The sequence below is a fragment of the Chelmon rostratus genome, chromosome 12, assembly GCF_017976325.1.
Source record: "Chelmon rostratus isolate fCheRos1 chromosome 12, fCheRos1.pri, whole genome shotgun sequence".
Lineage (NCBI taxonomy): Eukaryota > Metazoa > Chordata > Actinopteri > Chaetodontiformes > Chaetodontidae > Chelmon > Chelmon rostratus.
This window is the reverse complement of record NC_055669.1, coordinates 11,065,209-11,091,997: the sequence shown is the minus strand read 5'-3', so window position 1 is coordinate 11,091,997 and position 26,789 is coordinate 11,065,209. Positions and strand designations below refer to the sequence as shown.

At 45.0% G+C, this 26,789-nt stretch overlaps 1 protein-coding gene across 3 annotated transcripts; it reads right to left on the bottom strand.

The window, feature by feature from the left end:
* Positions 1-391: 391 nt before the first annotated feature.
* Positions 392-24,124, bottom strand: LOC121614787 (ephrin type-A receptor 4-A-like). 3 transcript variants are annotated; one of them, XM_041948858.1, is made up of 20 exons: positions 24,070-24,124; positions 23,337-23,404; positions 20,577-20,774; positions 20,158-20,268; positions 19,400-19,754; positions 11,188-11,343; positions 10,405-10,545; positions 10,018-10,218; positions 8,289-8,413; positions 7,985-8,144; positions 7,769-7,880; positions 6,902-6,960; positions 6,516-6,629; positions 6,243-6,428; positions 6,093-6,154; positions 5,697-5,906; positions 5,375-5,548; positions 2,734-2,911; positions 2,305-2,464; positions 392-1,032 (listed from the first exon to the last, which is right to left on the bottom strand). In XM_041948858.1, the coding sequence occupies exons 1-20, from the start codon at positions 24,110-24,112 to the stop codon at positions 915-917; spliced, it is 2,931 nt and encodes a 976-aa protein (XP_041804792.1). In that variant the 5' UTR covers positions 24,113-24,124; the 3' UTR covers positions 392-914. The 3 variants fall into 3 exon arrangements, with proteins under 3 accessions (XP_041804792.1, XP_041804791.1, XP_041804793.1); XM_041948857.1 differs by having other exon boundaries at positions 2,305-2,490; positions 2,724-2,911; positions 5,375-5,551; positions 10,018-10,237; positions 10,415-10,545; XM_041948859.1 differs by lacking the exons at positions 23,337-23,404; positions 24,070-24,124 and having other exon boundaries at positions 2,305-2,424; positions 2,691-2,911; positions 10,018-10,237; positions 10,415-10,545; positions 20,577-20,771.
* Between the last annotated feature and the right edge of the window lie 2,665 nt (positions 24,125-26,789).

Sequence of the window (26,789 nt, the reverse complement as noted above, 5' to 3'; positions counted from 1 at the left end):
ATGCAAACGTTGTGTTCAAAAAAGACCTACAGAAATGGATGGGTTTTGGGATTTATTGCAATGCAATATGGCAGTCATTACAATACTTCCTCAGTGTTTCTATTTTACAATGTACAAACTAGATTAAAAAAGACCATAAATAAACAAAATGCTCCATGTAGCTAATTCTCAGCATCAAACAAGAGACATACACAATTGGCACAGAGGGATGGCATTCTACTCTAAATGTCTAGATCGACAGAAACGATAATTTGTACGATTAAAAAAATAAACAAAAATGGAACGATAAAAAAAAAAAACACAAGTAAATCAAACAGTCTGTTAGTATGATCTTCCAGTATGGAACAGGTAAGAGCTCCTAATGATACATTCTGTCGGGCTCCTCTCACTCTCGCTCTCTCTCTCGGGGTAACTTTGCATATTCAGAATATTCAAAGATAGCTGACGTCTTGACAAGGGAGATTCCAGGTTGTGTGCATTCACGCGACGGGCACACACACACACGCGCGCACACTCACACACGCATACGTACGAGCAACCACAAAATAACATTTTATTCAAGTCAAGCCCAAAAGCAGCGAAAGGAAAGTCGGAAGCCATTCTTATGCACAGCCTTTACGTGTCAGCCTTCACAAAAACAGATAATAAAATAATGAAAAAGAGAACTGGATAAGAGGATGAGGCTTCAGCCTGAGCTCGCAGTAGCTTAATGCTATCTGTGGCCACGTCCAGATCATGGTTTTTAGAAAACTCCACCGGAAGGAAGTTCACAAAAGTGCTGCTTCTCCTCTTTTCACTCCGTACTGTTACTTTACTCCACTCCTTGTACTCCCACTGGTGAAAAGTCCCTATAAAGTGCATGGATGAGGTAAATGAAAATTCTTCGCAAAACAGGTTTGTATCCGTTGTCCGGCTCAGACTGGAACCATTGTGTGTTGCATGTGCTGCATATGAGACAACATTTCTTGCTGCACACTAGAAATGAGTATGTCCTGGTGTGACGGTGTGATTATTCCGAGTCTGTCCATCTCCCTGTGGGCGCAGAGACAAAGACTCATGGTCAAACACACAAAGCCACAACCTGCAGTGTTCAAAGGATGAAGCCGGGCGGGGAGTTTTTTTTTTTTTATCATCAACAATTTCAGGAAAATTGGCAGACGCTTTCGTCCAAAGGGACCTCATTTTTCCCCCAAACGCATCACTATTTGGGGTTCAGTGTCTGCTCAAGGAGACAAGAACAACCTGACAAGTTCATAGACAAGCCTGTCCACCAACTGGGCTGCAACCATTATGATCCGGTTCTTTGTGTAGCCAAAGCCTGATATAGTTTGTGCCTTTGTGCCGCAGAACTCCATTGTCATTCAGAACTATAAACGCACATGAAAGACTAAAGCAACAAAGCAAAGCAATGTTGACGAGAAACCACATCCCCGAGCATGCTCAGTGACACGGAAATGCAGTTGCAGGAGTTTCACATTAAATCTCAAGTGCCACATTCGTTGCAATTAAGTGATACGTCACTCAGGCATTGGTGTGATTCTTTTATGTGTTTTTAATAGATTTTGGATGATAGCAGAGCTCTGTGACACAGAGGAATAAGCTACATCAGACAAAAGCATTTAGTTGGATAAAGCCACTGTTGGTTTTGGGGTCTTCAGGGGAATTGTACAAAGAAAATACAAAGATGAAACAACGCTAGCGTTATCCTTTAATTAAAGGAGTCCTTCACTGTTTGACAAAATAGAAACTGGCTCACATTACTCACTAAATGGGGCAATTAGAGAACAGAAACATGTTTGTGTAATTACACAGTACAAGTGCTGTAAGGAATCTACTGACATCTTGACAAGTGTAAAAGTTCAGTGTTCTTAATGGATCATCGAAATCCTTCCTCCACACGCAGCGAATAACAGCTATGCAGAGGTAAGAAGGTATGCACAAGTTGTCCCCCAAGCTCTGTTTTTTCATTCATTTTTTTCATGTGAAATAGTTTGTTTGAGCACACTGAAGCCTGAAGATACAAAAACTGCACGGCCATAGTCGAGTGACAGCACACCAGAAACGCTTTATCTTTCGCTCTTTTATGTGTGCAAATAAATACGTTTGGGATTGTTGTAGGATTTCTTTTCTCCTGTGTCAGCTTTTCACCATCTCGCATAAAGGTATTTCTCACCCTGACTGTAAAACATGGAGGAATTAATATATGATGAGTAAAGGCAGGGATGTGATTCTCCTGTTTTTGCACTAAGAAATGTGACGAGTGAACTCTCACTGTAATCCGTTTTCACACAGAGGCGCACTTACTGGTGTGTGAGAGCCAGGAGCCTGTCGAGGCTGGTGTATCCAGCTGCTGCCAGAGTGTCTCTGTACCTCTCCAGCCCGACGGACTGCAGCCACACACACACCGACCACTCTGGCACACACACCTCCGGTACGACCGACACGCACACCTCTGAACCCACCCCTGACTCCAGCATAGTGGCCGTGGGTCTGTGAAAACAGAGAGACGGTGAGAGCGAGCGGGTTGGTGGCGGTGAATACTGAAACAGTGGTGTGAAATCATAACTGAGGGAGCACTGTGGATGTAAACCTAATAATCTGGGTGAAAGAACGTAGGTGTGGGTGTGAGTACAGAAAAAAACGCATGTGTTTGGCTATATTACATGAATATGGACAGTAAGCATTTTTATGGATTTGTCAGCGATCTGAAAGCATTTCTGTACCTGTCCCCGCCTGTGCGGCGCAGAGTGCCGGGGTTACGGATCAGTTTATCCAGCATGTTGAGTATCTGGCTGAAGGTGGGTCTCTCTGCTCGCTCTCGCTCCCAGCAATCCAGCATTAACTGGTGCAGCACCACAGGACAGTCCATAGGAGCAGGCAGACGGTAGCCCTCTTCGATCGCTTTAATCACCTAAAGGAAGCATGGAGGTGGAGGATTTATGTGTTTTTAACAGGCAACAGTTTCCAAAACCCAGAGTCCACGTAAAAATGTTTCACTAATGGCAATTAAAACAGCAGGACACAGAAACAGGCTGAGATGTCAGTGTTTGTCTGAGCTCCATACTGTGTACTAATAGTGTACTACACCATCTCATTATATTTTGTTTACAGTATGCAAGTATGTAATAGTATGAAATGTAGCATGAAAGAAATCAACATACGTTACGGTTTTGTACAGGAAATGATGAAATTCATGGCAAATCAATCAAACTGCCACTTTGAAGCGCCGCTGCCAATTAAATTTCACAAAAAGAAAGCAAAACCTTTTGCCGAAGATTTATTACTTTTTTGTTGTTTTCCAAGATCTTTCCAGAGCCGTCTCACCACCGTCTGCAATTTCTTTTAATTTTTTGCAGCTGTGAGCAGCCCCTCTATTCCCTTTGTACATTATACCGTGGGACAATACTGTTCGTCAGGGGTTTGCAGAGTCTGATGCTGTGGGCCCCCAGCTCAAACACAACTGAGACAACTGAACCTTTGGAGCTTTAGTCCTGTCCAAAAATATTATAGTGCAAAATGAAAAAGTTAATATTCAAGGATTTTGTATCTCCTATCATTGGCATTTATTGGGGGATAATCAGGCTCTAAGTTTTATAGTTCCATAGTTCTCATAGCTTTGGGGCTTTGAGGGATGTAAACAGAAACTATAATATTGCCATGGAGTCAGCAAATTAGCTCTTGGCTACAACTAGAGCCCCATTTTTAGCCTCTATTTGTTTACATTTTGGCAAATTAGCACCATTAAAAGTATGCTGAGTTAGCTGCTAGCGGGTCATGTTTGTAATGCACCCATGGATGTGCAGACAGCTATCAGTGGTGTGCTCTGATACTGAAGCAAACATTCATTTTTTTCATGATGGATGCAGAGTTATGATTCAGAGTTTGCAAATAGTGACAATCTGGCGCGAAGGGTTTATAAAGACCTAAACTGCCTCCGTGAGCTATGTGTCACAGACTCTGCTGCAGCTCCAAGTGCCGGACACATTAGGCAACTTCTCTCAAACACACTGAAACCTTAGTATGGAGCATGGAACTGGGCCACAGCTGAGTCACAGGTAAAACATTTGGTTTAGAGGAGCTTAAATTGCATTTGGTTGTGAGATCAGTCTTTGCCACAGTGTTTTCACTACGGCAAATGAGCTAAAAAAAAATCTGCTCACTGAGTACTAATTTGCTCCAAAAAGTAAATAAATAAATAAAGACAGTAAATAAGATGGATAAAGTGTCTCGAGAATGGCTCATCAGGAATGTTTTCTAAGACTACAACAGTGCTGCAGATGAAATCAATCATGTTTGAAAATTTCCATATGCCAGAATGCCTCTTTGACCTACTCAAACTTAACAAGCTTTGATGGCAAAGTGATTGCAAATTTGCTCTGAAATAGGATTTTTGTCTCACATCTCAAAAACTGTTCAGAACAACTAAAGTGCCCTTAAATTTACATAGTGTGTGCTTGGCAGAGGGGCGCCGCTAAGCAGCAATTTTTATTCATTTTTAATGAAGCCTAAATATTTATCTTCAATAAAATGTGCTGTGACTGCTGAACAAAATCTTGGCTTGCTGCCCTTTCTGTGGATGATTTAAAGGCAAAATTTCCATCTTTTTAAATGGTGCAGAGGTCAAAGACGCTGGGTCAGAATTCAGTATGTCACACAGAGGACGGTTTATTTTCCTCGCTTAAAATATCCTCAAGAAGTGGCGCCTTTTACATTTATTTATCTGTTTAAATGGGGTTCATTTAAGTTGGAAGTAAAAGTTTAATTTGATTTCTGCAGCACATAAATGATGTTTAAGAAAACTTGTAACTGATGTTAATGTTGGTGACTGGTGGACAGTCGCTAAGGCCGGGAACTTGACGAGAGGCTTGAGTGTTTATATTTTTGTCTGTCTTCCCTCTCAGTTATGACAATATTTTACTCACCAACTTCATTGCTAAAATCTGACAGACAGAGTTTCACGGCACAGTGCACGGAGGCGACCGCACGAGCCATCGCACACACAGCTTTCAAGCAAATCCCCACTTTGACCATTTTCCATAAACCACTAGTTTGGAAATGAAAATGAAGGTGAATCTCTAAGTTATTACTCAAACTGTAAACATTCATTAGATCTTCAAGAGCTACTTCCTGGTTCAGCTATGACCTCCTGGAGGTTTGTGTAAAAAAGCCTGTGAGGTTGTGTTTCCAGTCTCGCTGCAAGTCAGTACTAGAGTGATCCATGTCCTGGAGTCGTTCCTTGAACTCATTATATAATTATATTGAAGGTGATCCAGTGTTTTTTCCTGACATTTACCTTTAAACATGCAAAGGCCTTCAGGAATGCGCTTTTGTCCTTGAGGCAACTCATATGTTAGACAATATAAAAATGACTCACATCCTGGTTGTTCATGTCCCAGTAGGGTCTCTCTCCGTATGAAACCACCTCCCACATGACGATACCGTAACTCCACACGTCGCTGGCCGTGGTGAACTTCCTGTAGGCTATGGCCTCTGGAGCCGTCCACCTGATGGGGATCTTACCTCCAGGGGAAAGATAAGTCCCAGTGGCCTCCTAAAACAGTCATTTTGGTTACGTGAATAATGGAATTTGATTATTTACTGAATGAAAATAAATCTGGAATCAGAAGTCAAACAAACTGTATGTACACGTTCACATCCAGTTTATGTGTGTACGTGACTGTTTGTGTGTGTCTTACCCTTGTAGTGTAGGCGGCCTCTGGGTCGTCCTCCAGAACCCGACTCAGGCCAAAGTCAGACACTTTACAGACCAAGTTGCTGTTGACCAGGATGTTTCGAGCTGCCAGGTCTCGGTGAACATAGCTCATGTCTGACAGGTACTTCATACCTGAGGCGATGCCACGCAGCATGCCAACCAGCTGGATCACTGTGAACTGGCCGTCATGTTTCTGAAACAGTGAAATTATAGAGACAGAAGAGCAGGTTAACATGGACTCCCACGACTAGCTTGGCAGTCACGGATGAGAGCATTTTATCTGTGATTTGGTGCAATTTTGGTACGCTGGAAAAAATGCTACTCAAAACTTGATTAATGTTCGTTTCAGAGGAAAAATAAGATAATAAAATGCACATACCCGAAGAAAAGCATCCAGAGATCCATTTTCCATGTATTCTGTGATGATCATCAGTGGCTTACCTGAACAGGCAGAAACATTAAGATGAATTAGACCATGCACACAACCAAAATACTACCAAAGGGTTGGCAGGGTCCATCAACGACTCACATCTCGTGACGACGCCCTCCAGCCTGATGATGTTCGGATGGTCGAACTGTCCCATGATGGAGGCCTCGGACAGGAAGTCCCTCCTCTGTTTGTCGGAGTACCCCGCCTTCAGACTCTTGACGGCCACGTAGATCTCCCTCTTCCCGTGCACGCGCAGCCGACCACTGCACACCTCCCCAAACTCTCCTACACACATCGAGCAAACAGCGGTGTCAGCGCCAAGTAAGCATGTGTGTGTGGGTTAGTGCGTGCGAGCATTAACGCCAGGCTCACCCATGCCAATAACCCGCTCGATGTGAATACTGCTAACATCAATCTCCTTGGCAAACTCGTGGATGGCCTGATCGGGGTCTTCATAGGTGAACGGGTCCACGTAGATTTTGACTCCTGCCGCAGAGGAGAGGCGGGAGAGGACAGGAAACGCGGGAGGAGAAGAAGGGATGCAGAGGAGGGTGAGAAATATGAGTTGTATAACTGCTGCATATGTTATGTAAATGTCTTTGGCAGTATGGGTGTAAGACGTGTGCAGGTGGATCAGAGAAAAGAGAAGAAGACATAGCGTCCATCTGTCTCTCTGTCTTTTCTTTTACAGTACTGTGTGTGTGTGTGTGTGTGTGTGTGTGTGTGTGTGTGTGTGTGTGTGTGTGTGTGTGCAGTACCTGGGTTTAGATGTTTCTCCTCCTCTGAGTCCTGCTTTGTTTTACTGTACTTGCTCCTCCTGATGAGACAAAAGAAATGATGGACATTTAATACACAGACATAAAAAGACATGGAGGCCTGTCAGAGCAACCGTTTCTTTTCACTTGTCTGACATGTTTTTGTTGTGATTTTTACAGTTAAGGGAACTGACAAAGGGGCATATGTGTCATTGTTTTTAACTTTGTTTTTTTTTTTTTCCCCAGTAGCGCTGTGCATTCATTTGGTTTTTCAGGATTTGCCGCAATAGAAAGCGATGACAATGAGAACAGAGAGCAACGGGCTGCAGGAAAGACGCAGAGCGAGCAGATGAAAGCATTTAAGGGAGAGAGGGGGGAGGGGCGAGGCCTCAGGTAGCGCAAGATAAAAGGTGTTTTCCATTAAACAAAGAAACTGTCAAAAACAGCTTTGTGAGTGAGCAGGTGTGTGTGTGTGTGTGTGTGTGTGTGTGTGTGTGCGTGTGTTTGTGGGCACTTGCGCATGCTTGGGTTCGTGTGTGTGTCAGTAGGCACGCCAGCGGAAGCTGAAACACAAGCTGTGCTGCTGAAGAGACAGTAATGACAAGTCAGGGACAAAGGGATTATCACTGTCTCCACTCTAATCCCCTTTAAAAGCTCCAGGTAACACACACACACATTATTTAGCCATACAATAGCAGAGGAGTTGTGTGTGTTGTTTGTGTGGATTGGGGCAGTTCAAAAGCAGTAGTTAAGGTAGAGGCAGCGCACATACTGACGTCAGTGATGCAGTGATGGGAAACTTCTAGCCAACCAAACAAGCCTATAGGTGTGCGTGCCTGCCTGTATGGATGTGTGTGTGTGTGTGTGTACCTGCGGCTAATGATGAAGACAGCTGCAGATATCAGCAGCAAGATTCCAACCCCGCTGACAGACAGCAGCAGGAAGGCTGAGTTGACTCCTTCTCCAATCAGAGGGAAGGGATCTAACGAGCAAGGATGCAAAAGTCACCAACCACAAACTTGTAAACTGCGCCACAACAGACTCTAATGCATCATCAAAAGCGAACCAGCGTCATCGCCAGAATACCTGAATTGGTGGAGAATTCAAATGGGGCACTGAACTCCCCGTATCCCGCCGCTGTGCGAGCACGCACGTGGAACACGTACACAGTGAGGGGGTTGAGACCCGTGACATCGACGCTCCGAGAGAAGGTCCTCATTATGCGGTAAGACCTCTCTCTCTGATCCTGATTAGGCGGGACAAAAGGAGGGGGCTCTTTTCAGTGCCTGACTGCAAATCCATCTCTGCTATCAGTGAAATACAAACAGCGTGCCGGCATATTGACATTCCAGACAGCAGTCTGAGCTGCATTAACCTGCGGGCTCCTCACCTTTTCATAGAACTTGACCTCATACTCCAGGATGACCCCGTTGGGTCGATCCGGCTGTTGCCACGCCAACGACAGACTGTGCCTGGTGACATCGGTGGCTTGGATGGACGACACCGGAGAGGGAGCTGAGAGAGAGAGAAAGATGGGGAGAGATAAATCAGGGACAACAGTATAACTTTGTGGAGTGACATTCTGTCTATGCCCTGCATACACACTCTATGGTGCCTGTTTGTCAACAATCCCTTTGACCCAGTGTACCTGAGAACTGACCTACATCTCATTCCTCCCTATTCCACAGAGGCACGCCTCAATCTCCGCTCGCTCTCCTCTTACGTCCCTCCATTTTCCACCCTTTTACGGCGTTCGTCCTCCATTGTGGCCGTTCACATGATATCGGCTCCATATGGTGGCGCAGGTTGGATTTGACACATCCCAGACAGCTCTCATGCTGTGCACACACAGCGAAGTTATTTCCCCGGGGCACCTGGAACTAAGCAGGTGTGCCGTTTTCTAAATGCCACCGCAAAGACTTAAAGCAACGACAGTTGAGATGTAACAGCGTGCAAAAAAAGAGCACATGCCGGAAAACTAATGGAGAGCATGTGCGAGGAGCGCCACACACCAGCTGACACCTTCACAAGCAAAATGAAACACGCCATAAAACCCGGGTGATTTTTCAAACACTTCTGTGGTCGAGAGCTGACACGAGGAAAATCCCACCCTTAGATACACTCGCGCTGTTATGTGTCAACAATTTTGCTATGTAGTGTTGTAATTTACTACGTCGTATCTACTTTCCCTCATCCGGCTCTGTCTATTTGTATTTAAGTCAGTGATTTACATTTTCCCTCGAATGCTTTGTGACATCCTCTTGAGAACAGCCCTATAATTAATTCAGCTGTTGTTAGGTGTAGGAGGACAGAGTAATAACTATGGCAGCTATGACAGGGATAGTAAGTATTTGAGAGAAAGCAAGAAAAGTGTTTTGTGGCTGTGTTTCATTGTGTTGATGCTGATGTTAGTGGAGAAACTGGTGTCTCTGCCTGTTCCATGATGGACTGCGAGCCTCCTCGCATAATTGTTCAACGTCAGTTTTATAGCAATATGCAAACAACGCATTTGAAGTGCTTTTGCAACGTACAATCTTGTCATACAGTATGTAGAATGTGGCCGTCTTTTTCACGCTTCAAAAAGTTGTGCTGATCTATTTCAACTGGATGTCAAATGTAATGCTAATGTAAATCTATTTAAATGCAGAACTGCGTTTCAGATCTAATTTAGTCCATTTTTATTCATCAAATGTATAAGATTCTCTGGACTATCTTGCAGAAACAAACACATGGCTTATGTGGATTTTCAGAAAGCATTCTCAAGATGCAGCAAAAAATATATTTGGAAATATAAAAAATATGTATCCCAAATACATATCTTTATCTTACTGATTTCGAATGCAAAAACACATCACCAATAGCCGTTTTTCAGCACTGAAGTGTTGGCGGGTGGATACTAGCTTTAGCATGCAAGTATGTAGCTACGTACCAAGCTTGCTCATATCATGCCTGCACAGGTTTGAACATTACTCACGGGGCCTTGCTTCCCTGTGGGCCCACTTGCAGTGAACAGCAGTTCCCATTGTGCTGACCCACTTACGAACAACATCTATAAGCAGATTTTGCGCTGCTGCACTACTCAACAATCTGACAAACACATTCATCACACTTCCTCTCACCGGCTTGGTTGGTGGTGACGGTGACAGACACACTCTGGGCTGCCCCTGCACCGCTGGCCTGGGAGACGCCATTGCGCGCGTGGACAATGAAGGTGTAGTGTGTGTGGGCCCTGAGCTCGCTCACCACCACCCTGGTGGTCTTCAGGCCGGTCTGGCTGGGAGAGAAGAGCACATCGGCGCCACAGGGCAGGCAGAGCTGAGAGCCGGAGCCCGAGTCCAGCTTCGGGTAATCTCCAGGCGCCGACCTGCTCTGGAAAACACCTCTCCCTGATTGGCCGTCAGATCCCACAATCCCCTGGTCCGACTGCATCCCCAGGCCACTGTGCTGAGCCTCGGGCTGGGAGATGCTGCGATTCCTGGGGAGGGCTTTAGCGCCAGTCTGACTGCGGCTCCCTGCTTGACAGATGAGACACTCCAGACTGTAGCTGGTGTCACTTCGTCCTCCAAGCCGGCGAGGAGGGGCCCACTCCAAGACCACCGAGGTCTCATTCACCACAGAGATGAGCTGCTGTGGGGCTGACGGAGGCTCTGGGGAAGAGACAGGGATAACCAAGCGTACATTATATACTGCACATAATGGAGGTGAAGTGCACGGCGTGTATGGGGGGAGGCTGCTGTGAGCTGTAGGCACGGGCTAAAATGCAGACATCTGGCATCAGACTGAAAACCATACTGTTCAGAGATGCTTTTGATGGGCTGGATGTTTTCTTCTGTGGTATTTCTTTTTTGTGTGTGTGCGTCTGAGAGATGGAGTGTGTGTGCGCGTTTTTATTTTCCCAGGGCAAGGAAACCATGTGCTGTATATAGGCATAATTAAGTTTATGACACACAGACCGAGGTCTCCAAGTCTGTCACACAGGAACTACTCAGAGACTTAGAGAGAGAGTGACAGAGAGACAGAGAGAGAGGACATTTATTCACTCCTCAATGTCTTTAGTTATCATTCCCAGACAGGATGTAGATGGTGGCTTAGTCATAAGTAATGGGATCACGAAACAGGGGTGGCATTCAGACAAGTTTGTGTCTCCCTCTGTTTGGTAGAGATAGAGAGGTTGGGAGACAATGAGCGTGCCTTTTTGTACTTGTATTTGCAAGCAATGCACACACATATTGTCTGTGCTTTCAGTTCTGTATTGTCTTACTAGCATGTGTATGTGTGCGTGTTCTTACGGGTGCAGGCCATGGAGGGTGGGTCGCTGTCAGCGCGGAAGAATCCAGAGTGGCAGTCGCAGACAGTCGCCCCGTCTCTGAGCGAGTGGCTGTGTGGAGGACACTTAGAGCATCCTGCATCTGAAGGCTTGGCCTTGTAAAAACCAACAGAGCAGGCTGGGGAGAGACAGAGACAAAGAGAGACGAGATTTAAAACTCTGCTTTAACAACAGTGCTTAGCCGTGGCCATGAACATCACAAAATACCAAATCAATAATCATGCAAGATGCTAAAAGGCAACTCTAGAATGAAGTGACAACATGTAACCCTGGACAGGGTTCAAACAGTACTCTGCAGGGGGTCTGACCACTAGCAGCGCTATGGAGCAACGTTTTGGCGAGAGGGCGAGTTTTCATGCTCAACAATCATGTCCACATGGACAAACACATACGTTCAAAGTACTGACAGAAAATCGTTAAAAGACAAATTTGATAATTGATTAACTGTTTACGGGAATACTTCAGATTATTTGGAGTCGGGCTGTGTGTATACTTATCAGTAGTCAGTGTATTACCTACAGTAGATGGCAGCTGGCATATAACCAGTTTGGAGAGACAGCAGAGTATCAGTGTAGGAGGCTGAGCAATGTACTGCTGTAGAGGCAGCAGCAAAACATATTCTTAAAATTCTTAAAATCAATTTTTAAAACTAAAAAAAAATGAAAGAAATTTTTAGCTAGAGCTCATAAAAAGAAAATATTTCCTGTTTTTTTTTGTCTTCTATGATAGTGAACTGAATTTCTTTGGGCTTCGGACTGTTGTTTGGACAAACTAAGCCATTTGAATACGTCAGCATGGGCTCTGGGAAACTGTGATAGCAATGTTTCGCTGTTTCTGCAGCTGTTGCAGCTAACAAATGAATCGAGACAATAATCTGCAGATTAATTTAAATTGAAAATGAATCATTAGTTGCAACTCTAATGTGCAAAATCACACAGGTGTTGATGCAGATTTCGGGTTTCACGTTATCCCACTGATAAAACACTGGTTTCAAAATATTCAATGAGTGCAATATTGCAAATGACTCATGGAGCAGACACAGAAAACATAAAAAAAAACATGTTATTGGTCAGTTTATAGTAATTAAAGTCCACTCTGATGTCAGCAGCAAGCTGTGCAGTCAGCACTGACTTCAGGCCAGCTGACCCCTGACCTTTGATACACTCTTTGTTGTCTTCCATATTGACAGCTCAGACAAGCCAGACAACATGTTAATCAACACAATGACTGCATTTCAATCCGAAGATAAACAACTGTAAGGAAAAATGCGAAGAGAGAAACAGATATAGCATGAGGGGGAGGGGCACTATGACTTCTTTTATCTTTGATTTTGATGAGCAAAGAAAAGAAACACCTAAAAGAACACTTAGTGATGAGCTCCCACTCACACACAGACACCAGAAACACTAGAACTGAATACATCAAAACTCCACAGTGCCGGCAGCCCACACAAATATAATTGACATTTAAATATATGAAAGAGGAGAAACAGAGAAAGAGAGAGGGTGAGAGAGAGACAGAGGGGGAGTGGAGGGAGAGAAATCTTCTCTCTGTATACCAAGAATTCATGCATTGACAGAGCAACAATAAAATAAATGAGTGCATAATTATACTGCTTGACATCCACTGGTGAAGCAAAGGAGATGGCAAAGCGTTGCTGGTTAGAGCCATTTTTTCTCTCTCTTTAATTTCAGAAGGAAATCCTTCATTTGTTTCTAGTGCAATCACTTTTTCAACACCTTCTTTTTCATCATTACACCCTATTCATTCTCCTTCCTCAATCCCACCATCTTTCCCGGTTCTCTCCTTTTTCTCCCCCCACCGCTTTCACATTTCCAAGGGAGATGAAGACATCCCAGTGGGAGTGGATAGGAATGTGGGAACGATGTGCGCGCGTACGTGTGTGTGTGTGTGTCAGGGTGCTTTATGACACTCTCATCAGTAGATGAGAGGGAGGAAGTCTCCTCTCTGTAATCTACTCACACCGACCATCCTGCCCCATCTGCGCGAGCCTCCGTAGATTTGCTCTTTCACACACTCATGAGTCCTCCCTTTCACATTTTTCACAGCCTCCATCATTCGCTCCCTGCGCACTTCCTCCTCGACCTCTACTTATCTGGCTTTGTGTCTCTGATAACTCTCTCACTCTCGCTGTATCTCTGTACATCCCTCCCCTCTCCGAGCGTCAAACCAGCCAGAAAGCTCCGAAGCAGCGTTAATGGCTCCATATCGATACCAAGTCAAATGAGACCGCACACATACACGCAAACCTGTAAATCCATAAACACAGTTACAGCTGATAAGGTTGGCTTTCATCTGGTGAATGACTCATCACAATGTGTCAGCTGATAACGTCAAATGCGAGATAAAATACAGTATCTTCACTCTCCTGTTGTTGTGTATAATCCTTTGTTTTTAATCATAATACATCCTTATTGCCCACTCGTTAGAAATTCATCCTTGGCTTCAAAGCAAAGCACATGATGTGATAAAAAAAAGAAGAATAAAACAAAGGGATGTGACAGACAGTTCGTTGACACAGACATGCACTTTAGAGCTTCCTCTGGCGTGGGTTAGAATGCATGAGATAAAAAAAGTGTGTGTCGATGAAGGCTCATAAGCCACGCATGGGAAAGAGAGGGAGTTAAACGGAGAAACATAGAGAAAAGTATTTGACCTGCAGAGGACTTAAGGGTTGATTATAGGGCAAAACAGGACACTGCCAGGGGGTAGCACACTGCCTTTGTCTCTGTCCCTCCCAATCCTCTATCCCTGTCTTCAGCACAGAGGACAGAATGAAGCAGGAAGAGAAAGAAAGCAGCAAGTATTTGAAGCCATAAACTTCCTTCAGCACCCTCTCATGTCTCTATTCTCTCTTGTCTGTAGCCTTTTGTGTCTTTCTTAGCACTGGTTTCGAGGGGGGGTGCAGCTGAGTGCTGCTGACCTGGAATAAGAGCTCATGAGGGTGTCATTAACCCGACATTAACCCTACGCTACGAAGGGCCGCGCCGCGCCTGAGCTCGACCAGTAAACTGGGAGAGACACAAATACCGACGATGATAAGGTGGGTGCTTGTATGTGAGCGTGTTCACATTTTGCCTGTTAGCAGCAGACTGAACGGGCTGTTATCAGCTGTTCGTCTGACAAAGTGAAAGAGAGAGCGTAAAGGATGGGGAAGGTTGACTGGGAGAGGCAGCGAGAGCGAAAGAGCGGCGAGGAGGGAGAGATAAAGAGGTGAGGAGAAGAAAAAAATGGGAGCGAGTGAAGAGGAGGGAGAAGAAGCGGAGGGGAAGGTGCCCTTTGATTACTATCAGCATTGTCGGCATTTGCATATGCATTCTTCTGCTACCTAAAATGCAAATGCGGCTCACTAAGAATCCAACTAAGAGCCTTGTCGGCACACTGTATGTGTGTGTGTGTGTGTGTGTGTGTGTGTATTCCCCTTGACCCCGTGTTATCTGTCATCATCCCTTGTTCCTCCCCAGCAGAGGGGTGTAGATGGAGGAAGTACCCCCGACCGCTCCAGTCTGACACCTGTCTCTGTGATGGATGGAGGGAGGGACAGATTGACGGATGGATGGACGGATTGATAGACTGTCACATGAGAAGGCGGGACACTATTAATCACAGGGGTCATGCCCTGTTAATTAAAACCCACAGAAATGCTGGAGATAAGACGTGATTCCAATCTCTCCCCTACTGTATGTCTTCACTGAAAGGACGGCCAAACTCACAGCCCCACAGAGCCCTGCAATCAGATTCATCTCATATCTTACATGGGCTCCAGCTTCTCTCTCACTTTGCATTCAAAACCTGAGGAATGTGCTGGGTGGAAGCAGCAGCTTTAAGTTTGTCTAAATTTAAATACTCACAAAAACTGGTGGTTTAAAGAGAAATGTGTGTGGATTTGTGTGTGTGCCTGCTCGAGCATTAGCATGTGAAAGGGGCTCTACAACAATAACCCTCCTCCCAATCACACTCAGATCGCCCCCCGCCACCAGCAGCAGCACCCCCACCCCTGACCGTGGATCAGGGAGAAGACTTGAGGAAGAGAAAGGAGGGATAATGAGAGCAAGACAGAGAGGGAGAGCGGAGGCTTGTTGCGATGCCAGAGAGCTACAGACGGACTGGTGGAGCTGGCAAACCTCCTCTACAATAGGAACAACCTGGGAGATGGAGACAATGGCGCACACACACACACACACACACGCACACAAAGACTCAGAAAAAAACACACACTTTGATTGTGATGGTGGAATGCAAACCATTCCCCCCACCTGGGTTTGGCTTGCTTCACACTATCACTTGTGCCATTTCTTTGCCTGCTTTGTCACCTGCCATACGTGCATGTGCATGCATGCACACGTGCACACACACACACACACTCATACACACACACTCCTCCCTGTGTGATTGCCCCACCACACTCTTCTCTAGGCATTCCCGGGCAGTCCTCCAAACTGTGAGTATATGGGAGGGAGGGCTTTGTCAGGCAGAAAATCAGAGATACAGTACACACACACACACACGCACACACACACACAGGCACTAAATCAGCAATCCAACATGTCCAGAGTCCAGAAATGCAATGCAATAATTAGAGAGACTGAATACAGCGATTACGCACTCTTTCTATCATCCGCTCACTCTTTCTTTCTGTCATCTCTCTTTCAGCGTGGCCGTCTCTCTCTCTTCTCCCTCTTTTCATCACTCTCGTCCAAAACGCTTTCTGCTGTTGACGAGACACTGCAGGTGCGTTGGAAAGAAGCACAAGCATGAAATCTCTCTGGACGCAGAAACACACACTCACACACACGCACACACACACAGAGAAACATTCCAACCCTCCCAGGCAGTGAGCAGAATTGAGCCGAATCCGACGACAGAGAAAAAGGAGGCCGGTGGAGAGACAGCGAAACAAAAAGCAGAAGGCTCCGCTTTCATCCCTCCTCTCTGCGTCCGTTCACATTTCACATTCTCTCTGTTGTTTCTCCTCTTTCTGCCTCTTGTCTCTCCTCCCTCGTTTCCGATCCTCCCAGACGGATCACAGCTGTCAAACTTTTGACGTCTTCATCTACCTCGGTCATGACCCTGCACTCTGCAGCTAAACTCTCTCTGCATGTGTGTGTGTGTGTGCGTGGCTGTCAGTCAGAGTTTTTGACGTCTTCATCAGGCTCAGTCATGACCTCGGTCTTAACCGCGGGTTTAGAAAAGAGGGGGAGTTCCCTCTCTCTTGTGTTTCTCTACTTGTCCCCTTTGCACCCGATGACGAACCCCCAGCAGGGGGAGGGGCAGCTCTGTATTGATGCCTGCTGCTGTCAGTGGCCTTCTTTCAATCCCCCTCCTGCTCTATTCAACATCTAATCCCGTCTTCCTCTCCAGAGCTTCTCCTCTCATCCTCTCCATCCTCATTAATGTGTCGAGAGTGAAAATGAACTTTTCACATTCTGCCACTTTAGCTCTACACTTGTTTAAGTTCAGGAATGCTAAAATTCATTGTTGCACCACATGAAGCATAATGTACAATATAAAAAAGGCAAAAGTCTCTGTAAAGACCAACAGTCCACTGTTCAATGATATGAAGAGTCATGGTCAACATTATTGCTTGTTCTCATGAAGCTCAAACATTTTTCCTTAATATTTCCGGTTGGAATTTTCTGCAAACAATTTACATTTGGATGTGCATGGTTGCATGATATGTGTGTATTTCGGCTAGCTTAGCATAGCGAAGAGAGTAGAATCAGGGGGAAGGGTTAGGGTTAGGGGCTCTGGCAAAAAACAAGAACAGCCTATCAGCACCTCAGAGCTCACTAATAAACACGTTATACCTTGTTTCATACACACACAACACACTGCTGTTATATGATGGGTTATGTGTGGGATTACTTCTTGGCCCAGTTACAGTGACTTCCTCCATCTTTTCCTCCAACTCTTGGCAATAGAGTGACTTTCCCAAAATGTAGAGCTATTCTTTTCAGCTAATAAAATGAGGATAAATGTTGTCCCTTTTTTCTGCATTGGTCAGTATGAACCCAACCTTAATCGCTGGGTGTCTCTGTCCAAGCTATATTCACTCAGTTTCTGTCCATCTGTCTTTAAACTGACTGAGTGAAGGCACGCAAGCCTGGAAGGTCCAGTGACGGGAAGAGAGACAGGCCATCTAAATCTCCTCTCAGCTCCGCAACGTATCTGCCTTTTCCCTCCGTCCCACTCGGCCCACCCCCTCTCTTTCTCTCTGCAAATTTCAAACTTAAAATGGGAGAAGGCGTCTATCCAATACTGCAGGGTCAGAGTTTTCGCTGAGCAGCATTCGGTATTCATCCGGACTTTGATGGATTTCCACTGAGGCAGCTGAGCCCGGCCAACTACACTGACAGGCGGGGAGAGCGGGGAGACGGCGGAGAGAGCAGCAGATAGATAGATGGCACTTCACATCTGCTGAAGGTTCAACAGAGTCAAGGGTCTCTCCTAAATCTAGTTGAGGAGGAACATCTTTCAGGCCTCAGGGACCACCCCGCAAACCACCTCCTCTTTTCAGAGAGAACAAACGGGGCAAGCAGGGTGGAGGTTTTAGAGAACATTTGTCACATAGAGAATTCTGGCTACTGCTCTTCTCGTTGCAAAGAGAAAAAAAGAAGTTTTTTTTCCCTCTTTATCGCCAACTGGCACCAACTGCATCCCTCTCTTTACGTCCATCCCTCCGTCTTTCTCTCTCTCAGCATCTCTTCTCTTCTCTTTGAATTATGAGTCTGTTTGTTATACAATTAGCCTGCTGGGATAGGCTTCATCAATAAAACTGAGGGAGCAGATCAGTGAGTCGCTCTCCCTTTTCTCTATTGGTGTCTGTCCATCTGCGTGTGTGTGTGAGCGAACATGTTGTGTGTCTGTTGTATATGTGAATGAATAGGGGGAGCGAGGCCATGTTGTAAAAGTGTCTCCAGCAAGTCTGTTGTTCCCCGTTCACCCCACTTTCTCACGCAACCGCGCACATTTCGTAGTCTTCACTATCACAACAGCCACTTCCAAACATTACACGTCATCCACGCCACATGTATGTTGGTGAAAGGCGTGAACAGCTTGCATATTTGTTACTGTAAAGTTCAGACCAGATTTGCAAGTGATAGAAAGACATTTTTGTCCAGATGGCTGTTGTTATGTCAGCACACCTCACACTGAGACCTGTAAGCTTTTACTGATAATGCACGACTTAAAAAACTGCTCACATCTTGGACCGACTGACTGAGGGTGCTGAAGTTTTATGACATGATGGTATATTCACACTCAGAAATATATAACGTGATAACGTTATTGGGGGTTACTTCTCGAAAGAAGCTGAAAGGACAAACTCTAGAGCAGAATGCCTTACAGTTTTTTATGTATCTCCTACAACCAGCAGAGATTAAAATTTTAAAGGAATAGTTTGACATCTTGGGAAATATGTTTATTTGCTTTTTTGCATGAGACTTAGATGAGAAGATCGATATCATTCCAATGATTGTATGCTAATTATAAGACTGTAGTCAAGAGACATTTAGTGTAGCACAAAGACTGGAAACAGGGGGAACAGCTAGCCTAGCTCTGTCTGAAGGTAACAAAACCTACCAGCAGCTTAAGCTCACTAAATAACACATTGCATCTTTTGTTCAATCCATACAAAAACGCGGTGTAAAAATGACCCATTGCCGCTTTGCGGAGGTGTGTCGTCTCTTTCTTGACCGGGTGCAGTAACTCTCTGGAGTTTTGTCATCACCGTGAGGTTGCCAGGCATCCTTAAGATACTACATCTACACCACGTCTCCAAACTACATTTACCCAGAAGAAATTTATGCTATGACTCTGTAATTCTAGAAAAGGCAGAAAAAACATCCACGCTGATGAATTTGTTGTTGTGGAACTTACATGGTTAAACTCATGTGACTATCCCCTTTAAAATGACGACAATTTTGAACAAAATCCCTCAAAGTAATTAAAATAATCCACAGAATAATTAAACAGGTGTTAATTACCACACAAGCAAATCTCTGTCACTGTTCTCCATCATTAGGGAATAGCTTGTTAACTGGAGCGCTAATGATTGTTACGCATAGAGACACGGAAAGTGGCAACACAAGGGGACCACCACCACAACAAACAAATGACGATACAGTAGCTGAGTTGCATTCAGCATCACTTACCTTTACATGTGCCACTCCTCTCTTGATATCCTGGGTTACAGAGACATCCACCAATAGGAACCAACCACTCTCCATCAGCACCACAGTACATTTTAGGCTCCTCTCTCTCTTCAGATTGGTTGACACAAGAGCCCCTGACCTCCACTAAGGAAGAAGTATCTGCGCCGGTAACGGTGTCGGGAAAAGTCGCCAGGTTGCGGACGGTGAGCGGGCAGGTTTTGTAGAAAACTCTGACGGACACCAAGGCGATGCAAGCGCCAACGTCCTGAAAGGCCAGGTAGAAACCCTTCCGGGTCGTGACCTTTACATCTCGCACCTCAGTGTTCAGTTTCATGATGCGGTCACCAACATCCACCTGGACAGAAAGACAATGCGGTGGTGACATTATTGAAATGTGCAGTGAACTGTGTCGCCCCCATCAGTTCAACTTGCTCTTTCAACCTAAAGTGGGAGTTGCAACTGAACCATGGCTTCAGCATTTAGCTTTCATTCAGGTTGATTTCTATTGATTGCAAAGGTAAAATAAGCTGTAATGCCTACAATGCTAAAATCAGAAGTAATGTTGGTAAAGACTAAGCAGGAGCACCTGGCCAACATTCCTGGGATGCAGAATGGACATCCAAGATAAAAGTGCTTGTAAAACAAATAAAAAAATCACAGCTAAGTGCCGCAGGGGGTTTTATTTTCAAGAGCAAATTAAAGTGTGCAGAGGAGGGAGGACAAAGAACTCAAAGCCTGACTCAGTTGTTTAGTGTTACCTGGGTGAAGCTCTCGTCTGCTGCCACAGTGTCCACCTTAATGAAGCTGCTCTCTTTGATGTAGCTCTCCCTGTCTTCGTTTGATTCGTGGTAGTACAGATTGAATGTCTCCTACAAGACAAAAGGGACAGAAAAAAAAGTCAGACTGAGGCGTCTATTTATCATCATCAGCGCTCATCTTTTCTCTTAATATGATAATGAGTCAAAGGGGGGTTTGTGCTTGAATAACCAGCAGCTGTAATATATAATAAAGCTCCATTAGCAGCAGTCTCTCCATTAACTAATTAGCATAAAAGTTCACATGTTAAAGAAGTCAAGCTTTTATCGGAAATCTTTGTTGTCATGTAGTTTTCTACTGTACCCAACTCATACAATGACCCTTATGCTCAGTCAAGACATGATAAGCATGTTTATTGTACCTTGCAGGTGCCGGTGACCCCTGGCAGGCTATTACAGTCTCTCAGGGTGAACTTGACTTCAACGTAGACCCGCTGAGCGCCGGACCGAGGGATCCAGTCGGTCCTCAGCCAGTTGTTTTGATTGGGTTCTAAGACATTGCACACCTGGTATGTTCTGATGGGGATGTTCTTCTCATCCATGATACTCACCTCTTCCCACTGGAAACAAATGCACATGCAATCGTATTAGTACCTTTGTGAGGGCATTCTCTGATTACTGTGTATACTTGTGCCACCACTTCAGAACATGTCCCATAGATAGATGCTGACTGGCAGTATGAAAATCAATTAGTCAATACTTGAAGTGTCATTAAAACAGATGCTCATCAAAGTGCTCATTAACCAGCTAACATTACTTGCCAAGGTTAGGAAGCTGTTGTGCGGTAAAGTAGCTGAGAACAGGACAAACCATTTTTTCATTCAGTAAACTCTGACGTCTAAAATCTAAGAATTAGCTGCAAAGCAGCGGTGGTTTTAAGTGATGTTATCACAATATCAAACCTGGGAAACCAACAGTACACACATATTTTGTGAAAAGGATAATGCATATATGTGAAACTCTATTGTGAAAAGAGTCCTGTGTTTAAAAGGCAGCTGACTCTGAAATTTCAGACATCAGAGTTTCCAACGAGTACTTGAATGCACCAACAAGTTTTCAAAGGGTTTTCAAAACAGGCCCTGCCAGCAGCTGCAAATGATGTCATTTTGTCAGGAAAAAAAATACGTCTGAATGTTTTCTGTGATGATTACAGGAAACTCTCTAAAAGTTCATTTTCATACTTTACTAGCACAAACTGAGACTAATTTAGTATGATGTATGGTTTAACTCTGAACTTAACTAAACTCCTTAAAGATCTTTAGCTCTAGCAGACAGCAGCTTTAACACAAAAGGACCCTTGGAAAGGAATGGACAAGAAAAACCTGCTCACTTTGAAGAACTTATCATGTTTTTCTATCCACTTGAGGCAATTTTTGCCCTCATAAATACAGAAAAAATCAAGATCTAATACATTTCAGATGCTGGGGTGCCTCTCCTCTAATTCACTACTGTCATTTGAAAGCTCACAGGCTAACATTCATTCTTGCATCAATTTTCTGCAGCGGACAGTGGTACAGATTTGTTGCGACTCCAAGGTTTTTCCAGGCACATTTCCATACAAGTGAAGCAGGCTCAACCTTCACTGCACCATCCATCTCAATAGTGCCGACTATTTGCCTTGTACTGTGACCCTTCAAATGACCGCTCAGCCTCCCAACTCCAAATTGGCTTTTTATTGCCACTGAATAATAATCTGCTCTAGTGGGAGCTGTATACACACTAAATGCGCCGTGTCGAAAGAGAGAAAAAGAGAGGGAGAGTCAGAGAATGTCAGAATGTGTGTGTGTGTGTGTTGGGGGGATCTGTGTGTGAATGTGAGTCTAATAGAGCCTGATCGATATGTCATCAGGGCTGATCTTAATGGCCAATGTTGACTTATCGCAGATATATTGATAAATGAATATTGGTGTAAATGTTGGCAGATGTGGAAAAAGACTGCAGTGCAGTAAATGTTTCATGTGCTTCATTCCCATTTGACCGAAACTTTTCTTAATTCGTGTTCATTATTTATGTTTTTCTACCGATTTTATCATTTTTTTTAACCATTCTTTATTTCCAATGATGTTTACTGCTGAAAATTTGCTGCCTGTAAGTTTAATGTAGAAACACAGATTTGCATCATTCTCAACTATCAACGTTGGTGGCAGTCTCAGAAATCCAGCATCGGTCTGACTCTTTAGTCTGGAACTGTGTCCTTCCCTTATGAATGCACATGTATGTGTATGTGAACTTACAAGCGAGTACGTATGAGCGAGCACATAAGCACATGATCACATCTTTGTGTGTGTGTGTTTGTGTGTTGCTGTATGTGTGTGTCTTTGCAGAGTATATGTGTATTGAGGGAGAGAGCTGTAAAAAAAAAAAAAGCTGTCATGGGGTATGATGCCTCCTTGTTCTAGTCTCTTTTGCAGTCTTTGTCAGCAGACAGAAATCACAGCTGTCACAGGACAAAAAAGCTCTGCACTTGCCCCAACCATACAGAGACGGTGTTTTGTGTGCATGTGTGTGTGTGTCTGTATGTGTGTAGCTGATGCAGAAGGTGGGGGGTGCCTGTAATCAAAAGCTCAGTGCGTGCAGACCAGGACCCCGTCAATCAAGCAGCATGTGAGAGAATGAGAGCATGGTGACTGAAGAAATAAGAGTCAAGTTCACCAATAACTCTTAAACCAACAAAGAGGTGAGAGAGAGAGAGACACTGAGCAAAAGAGAGAGAGAGAGAGAGGAAGAGGCAGGCCATTTAAATGCCAGATCACAATGTACCAACAGCAAAAAGTACAAAAAGATGAGAGGATATGATATAAAATAGATATTTCAAGGATTCATTCTGGCAACTGCATGGTAGTAAAGATCCCTTAAAAATGACACCCACCACCAAGCTGGTTTCTGCCTTCACACGTGCCAAACTCGACGCCAGCAGCCAGCAATCTCATATTAGCACTTAGGCATGGTGAACAACAGCACATTTCAAAATCTGTGGGATGATTCTTTACAGTTTCCAGACCAAGTGTGTGTGTGAGTGAGAGATGGAGTGAGTGTGTTTTCCAAAGAGAGAACAGGTTGTAAACAGTGTATCTGTTAAAATTTAAAAAAAAAAAAAAGAAAGAAGACGAGCTCCCACTCACCCCTCCCTCTGAAGGACTGGCTGCCCATTTCAGCTCTCCTGGCACTGTCCTGGTATCCAGCAGGGTCACTAAAGTACACACAAATGCAGGTGGTTTAAGGGCAGAGAGCCGACAGTGCGTCAATCAAATAAATAAACAAGATCTTTAGGAATGAGAAGTGGGTCACAGTTTTTGTACTTTGAAGATCACATCACAAGGCCCCCACTAAATTAATGACTACAGAGCTTGGGACAAATATGGAATTAGCAGGACATTTACTTCACTGGTTTGCTATAGTATATGACTACTTTTAAGAATAATCATTCAACAATCATTTCCAATTCCAGTACTGATTTAATAGCCTCAGAACTTATTAATGCAAACAGAAACAAGCAGACAGCATGAGTTTTGATGTTTTACTGTCTATGAATAAAAGATAAGGCGGCACACTGTGCGCTCCGGTGGCCATATCATGTGGAAATATCCAAGAAACAAAAGATTTTCGTGACAGCTCTGGAAAGAGAGAACGTGCAGCTGAACTCCTTGGGGGCAAAACTCCGCGAGAAACCAGGATAAATAACAACAGTGACATTTCCCCCAAAATCCAGCTCTCTGGCTTCGAGTTTCAGGCACATTCGCCCTGCTCTTTGCCATCCTGGGACGCGCACGGAGCGCTCGCAGCGGTGTGTCCCAGCGTGCCGGAGCGGAAAACCCGAGCGCGCCGTGCAGCTCGGACCATTCCCTCCGCACTCACCTTCGTTGGGCGGATAAATCCTCGTCCTCGAACTTGTAACCATCGTTATTATCCAGATGAACGTAGAAAATATTCGCCGTAAATTTGCAGCCATGTGTGCCGCGTGAAAGCGCGTGTGTTCCCCGTCGGCTCTGCGCGCTGGCTGAAGCGGCTCCATCCCGGTGGGAAAAGTGTGTGTGAATGAACCCAAGTGTGAAAGCGCGTTGGATGCAGCAGCGGATACTGGGGCGGTCTCTTACACTCAGATGCTTCCCATAATGGCAATTCAACTGACATGAGCCAAATGACATACAGCACTGTGGTCCGCATCAGCGTCAGCGCATCATCTGGACTGTCTATTTAACTAAAAAGACAAGTGAACACGGACCACACGGAAGTGGATTTCGGAAATGGTGGATTTAATTTGGTAGATTTATGTGCAGGCTGCAGGGGTTAAAACAGGGGAGCCCAACAAGTAACAACACACACTCCTGGTTATGAACTAACTGTGATAGCTTAAATAAAATAAAGGTGCCATTTGTCGTTAATTTTTCCAGAGAGACGCTGTCAACCACAGATAAAGCCAGTCAGGAACCCGCTAATTTATGATAAATAATGAATGATAAAGTTAACAAATGCACAAGTTGTACTTGCACGTCAGAGGTGACATTAAACAGTGACAATCCTGAAGGGGTCAGTAAACGTCGCATCACGTTTTTTTTTTATCTCTCACATGAATACCAAAACACAAATGTGTCCAAATTTCCAGATGTATGGCTGAACTGTTTGAATTTGGTTGCCTTCAGGGCAACTGAGGCAGTTGGTTGGTTGTTGGAGGCTCTTTGTCCTGAGGAGCACAACACGAAGAGTGTGACTACAGCGCCACCTGTTGATGGCTGTTGGGGGAAGGAGGAGAAACCCAATGAATGCTCAGGGATGGTCTGTCGCAGGCTGTTGGATGTTTTAAGGGTAATACGATGAGTACAAAGCGCTTCAATCATTCCCTCACTATCTGTCAACGACACTTTCATCACTTTCATCGAAAAATCCCCACAAGCAAGGACATCATAGAGAAACAGGAGCAGATCATATTTTAAGAATGAGGCAGTCACAAAGAAAAATAGACAGGACTGCGGCCTCGTCTGGTAGTGTGGTGGAGCAAACAAAGAGCGGGCTCATGACCCGTCCTCCTACACGCTCCCTCCTCTCAAAGACTCTAGTGAACAATCACTCTCGACGGAGGCGCAGCTTGCCGAAGTAAATACTTTCATTTCCACTGATCCAGTGGGGTTTTTCCCTGGTCTGTTGTAGAAATTAAGCACAAAAGGTGAAATAGAGATGTGCTCACGTTGTTCAACCTCTACAAAGGTAAGGTCTCATAACCTCTGCTGAAATCGACCAACAAAGAGCACAGAACAGCAAGTGTTTGGTTGATTTCAAGCAGTGTTTCGAACAGGGAAGTGTATGTGTGAGTGCCTGCTTTGAATGTATGTGCTTGTGTGACTCTCCGTCTCAGTCGGTCTCCATCTCGCTTTGTGTCTCCTCAGTTGCTACGCCGAAACCATCTCGATCCCCTATAAGGCATCATAATGGACCCAGGAAGAGCATCTGGCGCTTTGAGACGCCAAAAACGATCTCCCCGCTTCGACCTGCCACTCTTCCCCCATCCACCATAATACCGTTTTCACGTTTCATTCTCCCCCAGCGCCACGACAGACTGCGCAATCACAAAGACCCAATTAGCCGAGAGGGGATCACGATTTCGCCCGGGGACCGATGGGCCAATCGCATCGGGCAGCGTACGCCGAGGGCCTATGGGGCATCGGCGCAGGTGGGTGGGACATGGCTGTGGGGCGGAGGTGACACAGTGACATGGATGGAGAACGCGCTGTTGTTTCTGGTCATTTGTGTCACCGAAGTTTTGATTGATGACCGTCGGGATGTTTTTCCCACTCTCCCCTGAGATTCCCAGCTCTCTGGAGGGGGTTTCCACAACGGGACCCCAGCTTCAAACCCCTACTTTAAGTTTGGACCTTAGCCCTATGGTACACAAACACACATCTACACACACAGAAACACACACACACACTTCCTTTTTGTTCCATTTGGGGCCCCAGCTGGCTGCTGCCCACACATCTGTATTCTAAAGCACTAAATATAGGCCCTGTGTCTGTTTTTGTTTGTATGTGCACACTCACGTACACACACTGTACCTCCAAGTGTGTAATAATGATGAAGAGGACGGAAAGAACAGGAAGAAATAAAGCAAAGTACATACGAAGTAGCCAAATGTAAATGCGTGCATGTGTGCGAGAGTGTAAAGAGAAAAGCCCGAGGGACGGTAGGTGTGTGGGCGGCTGAGAGAGATGAACAAAAGAAGCAGAGAAGAGAGATGAGGAGCAGCGCACTGCCAGTGAGGATTTGATTGGGTGGGTGGGTGGTGGTGGTGGTGATGAAGAGGGGTGGGGGTGGTGTTGGGTGTTGAAAAAGGATCTTCCCTCAAAGCTTTGCTAAGATATTCCTGGAGCGAGTTAGGGTTTCATTTGGCTTGCAGTCCTACACAGAGCGCTTACATCGTACTGGGAGCTAAAACCATTTAATATTCATACCACTAGACTGAAATTCTCTGGGTTCTATGACAGATAATAGTCAGATTTTCTAAATCTGTATAGTGTGAGTGTGTGTGGTTGAACTCCTCAGGTCGTCAAAGCATCATTAGCATGTCCGAGGCGTTCCGTTCC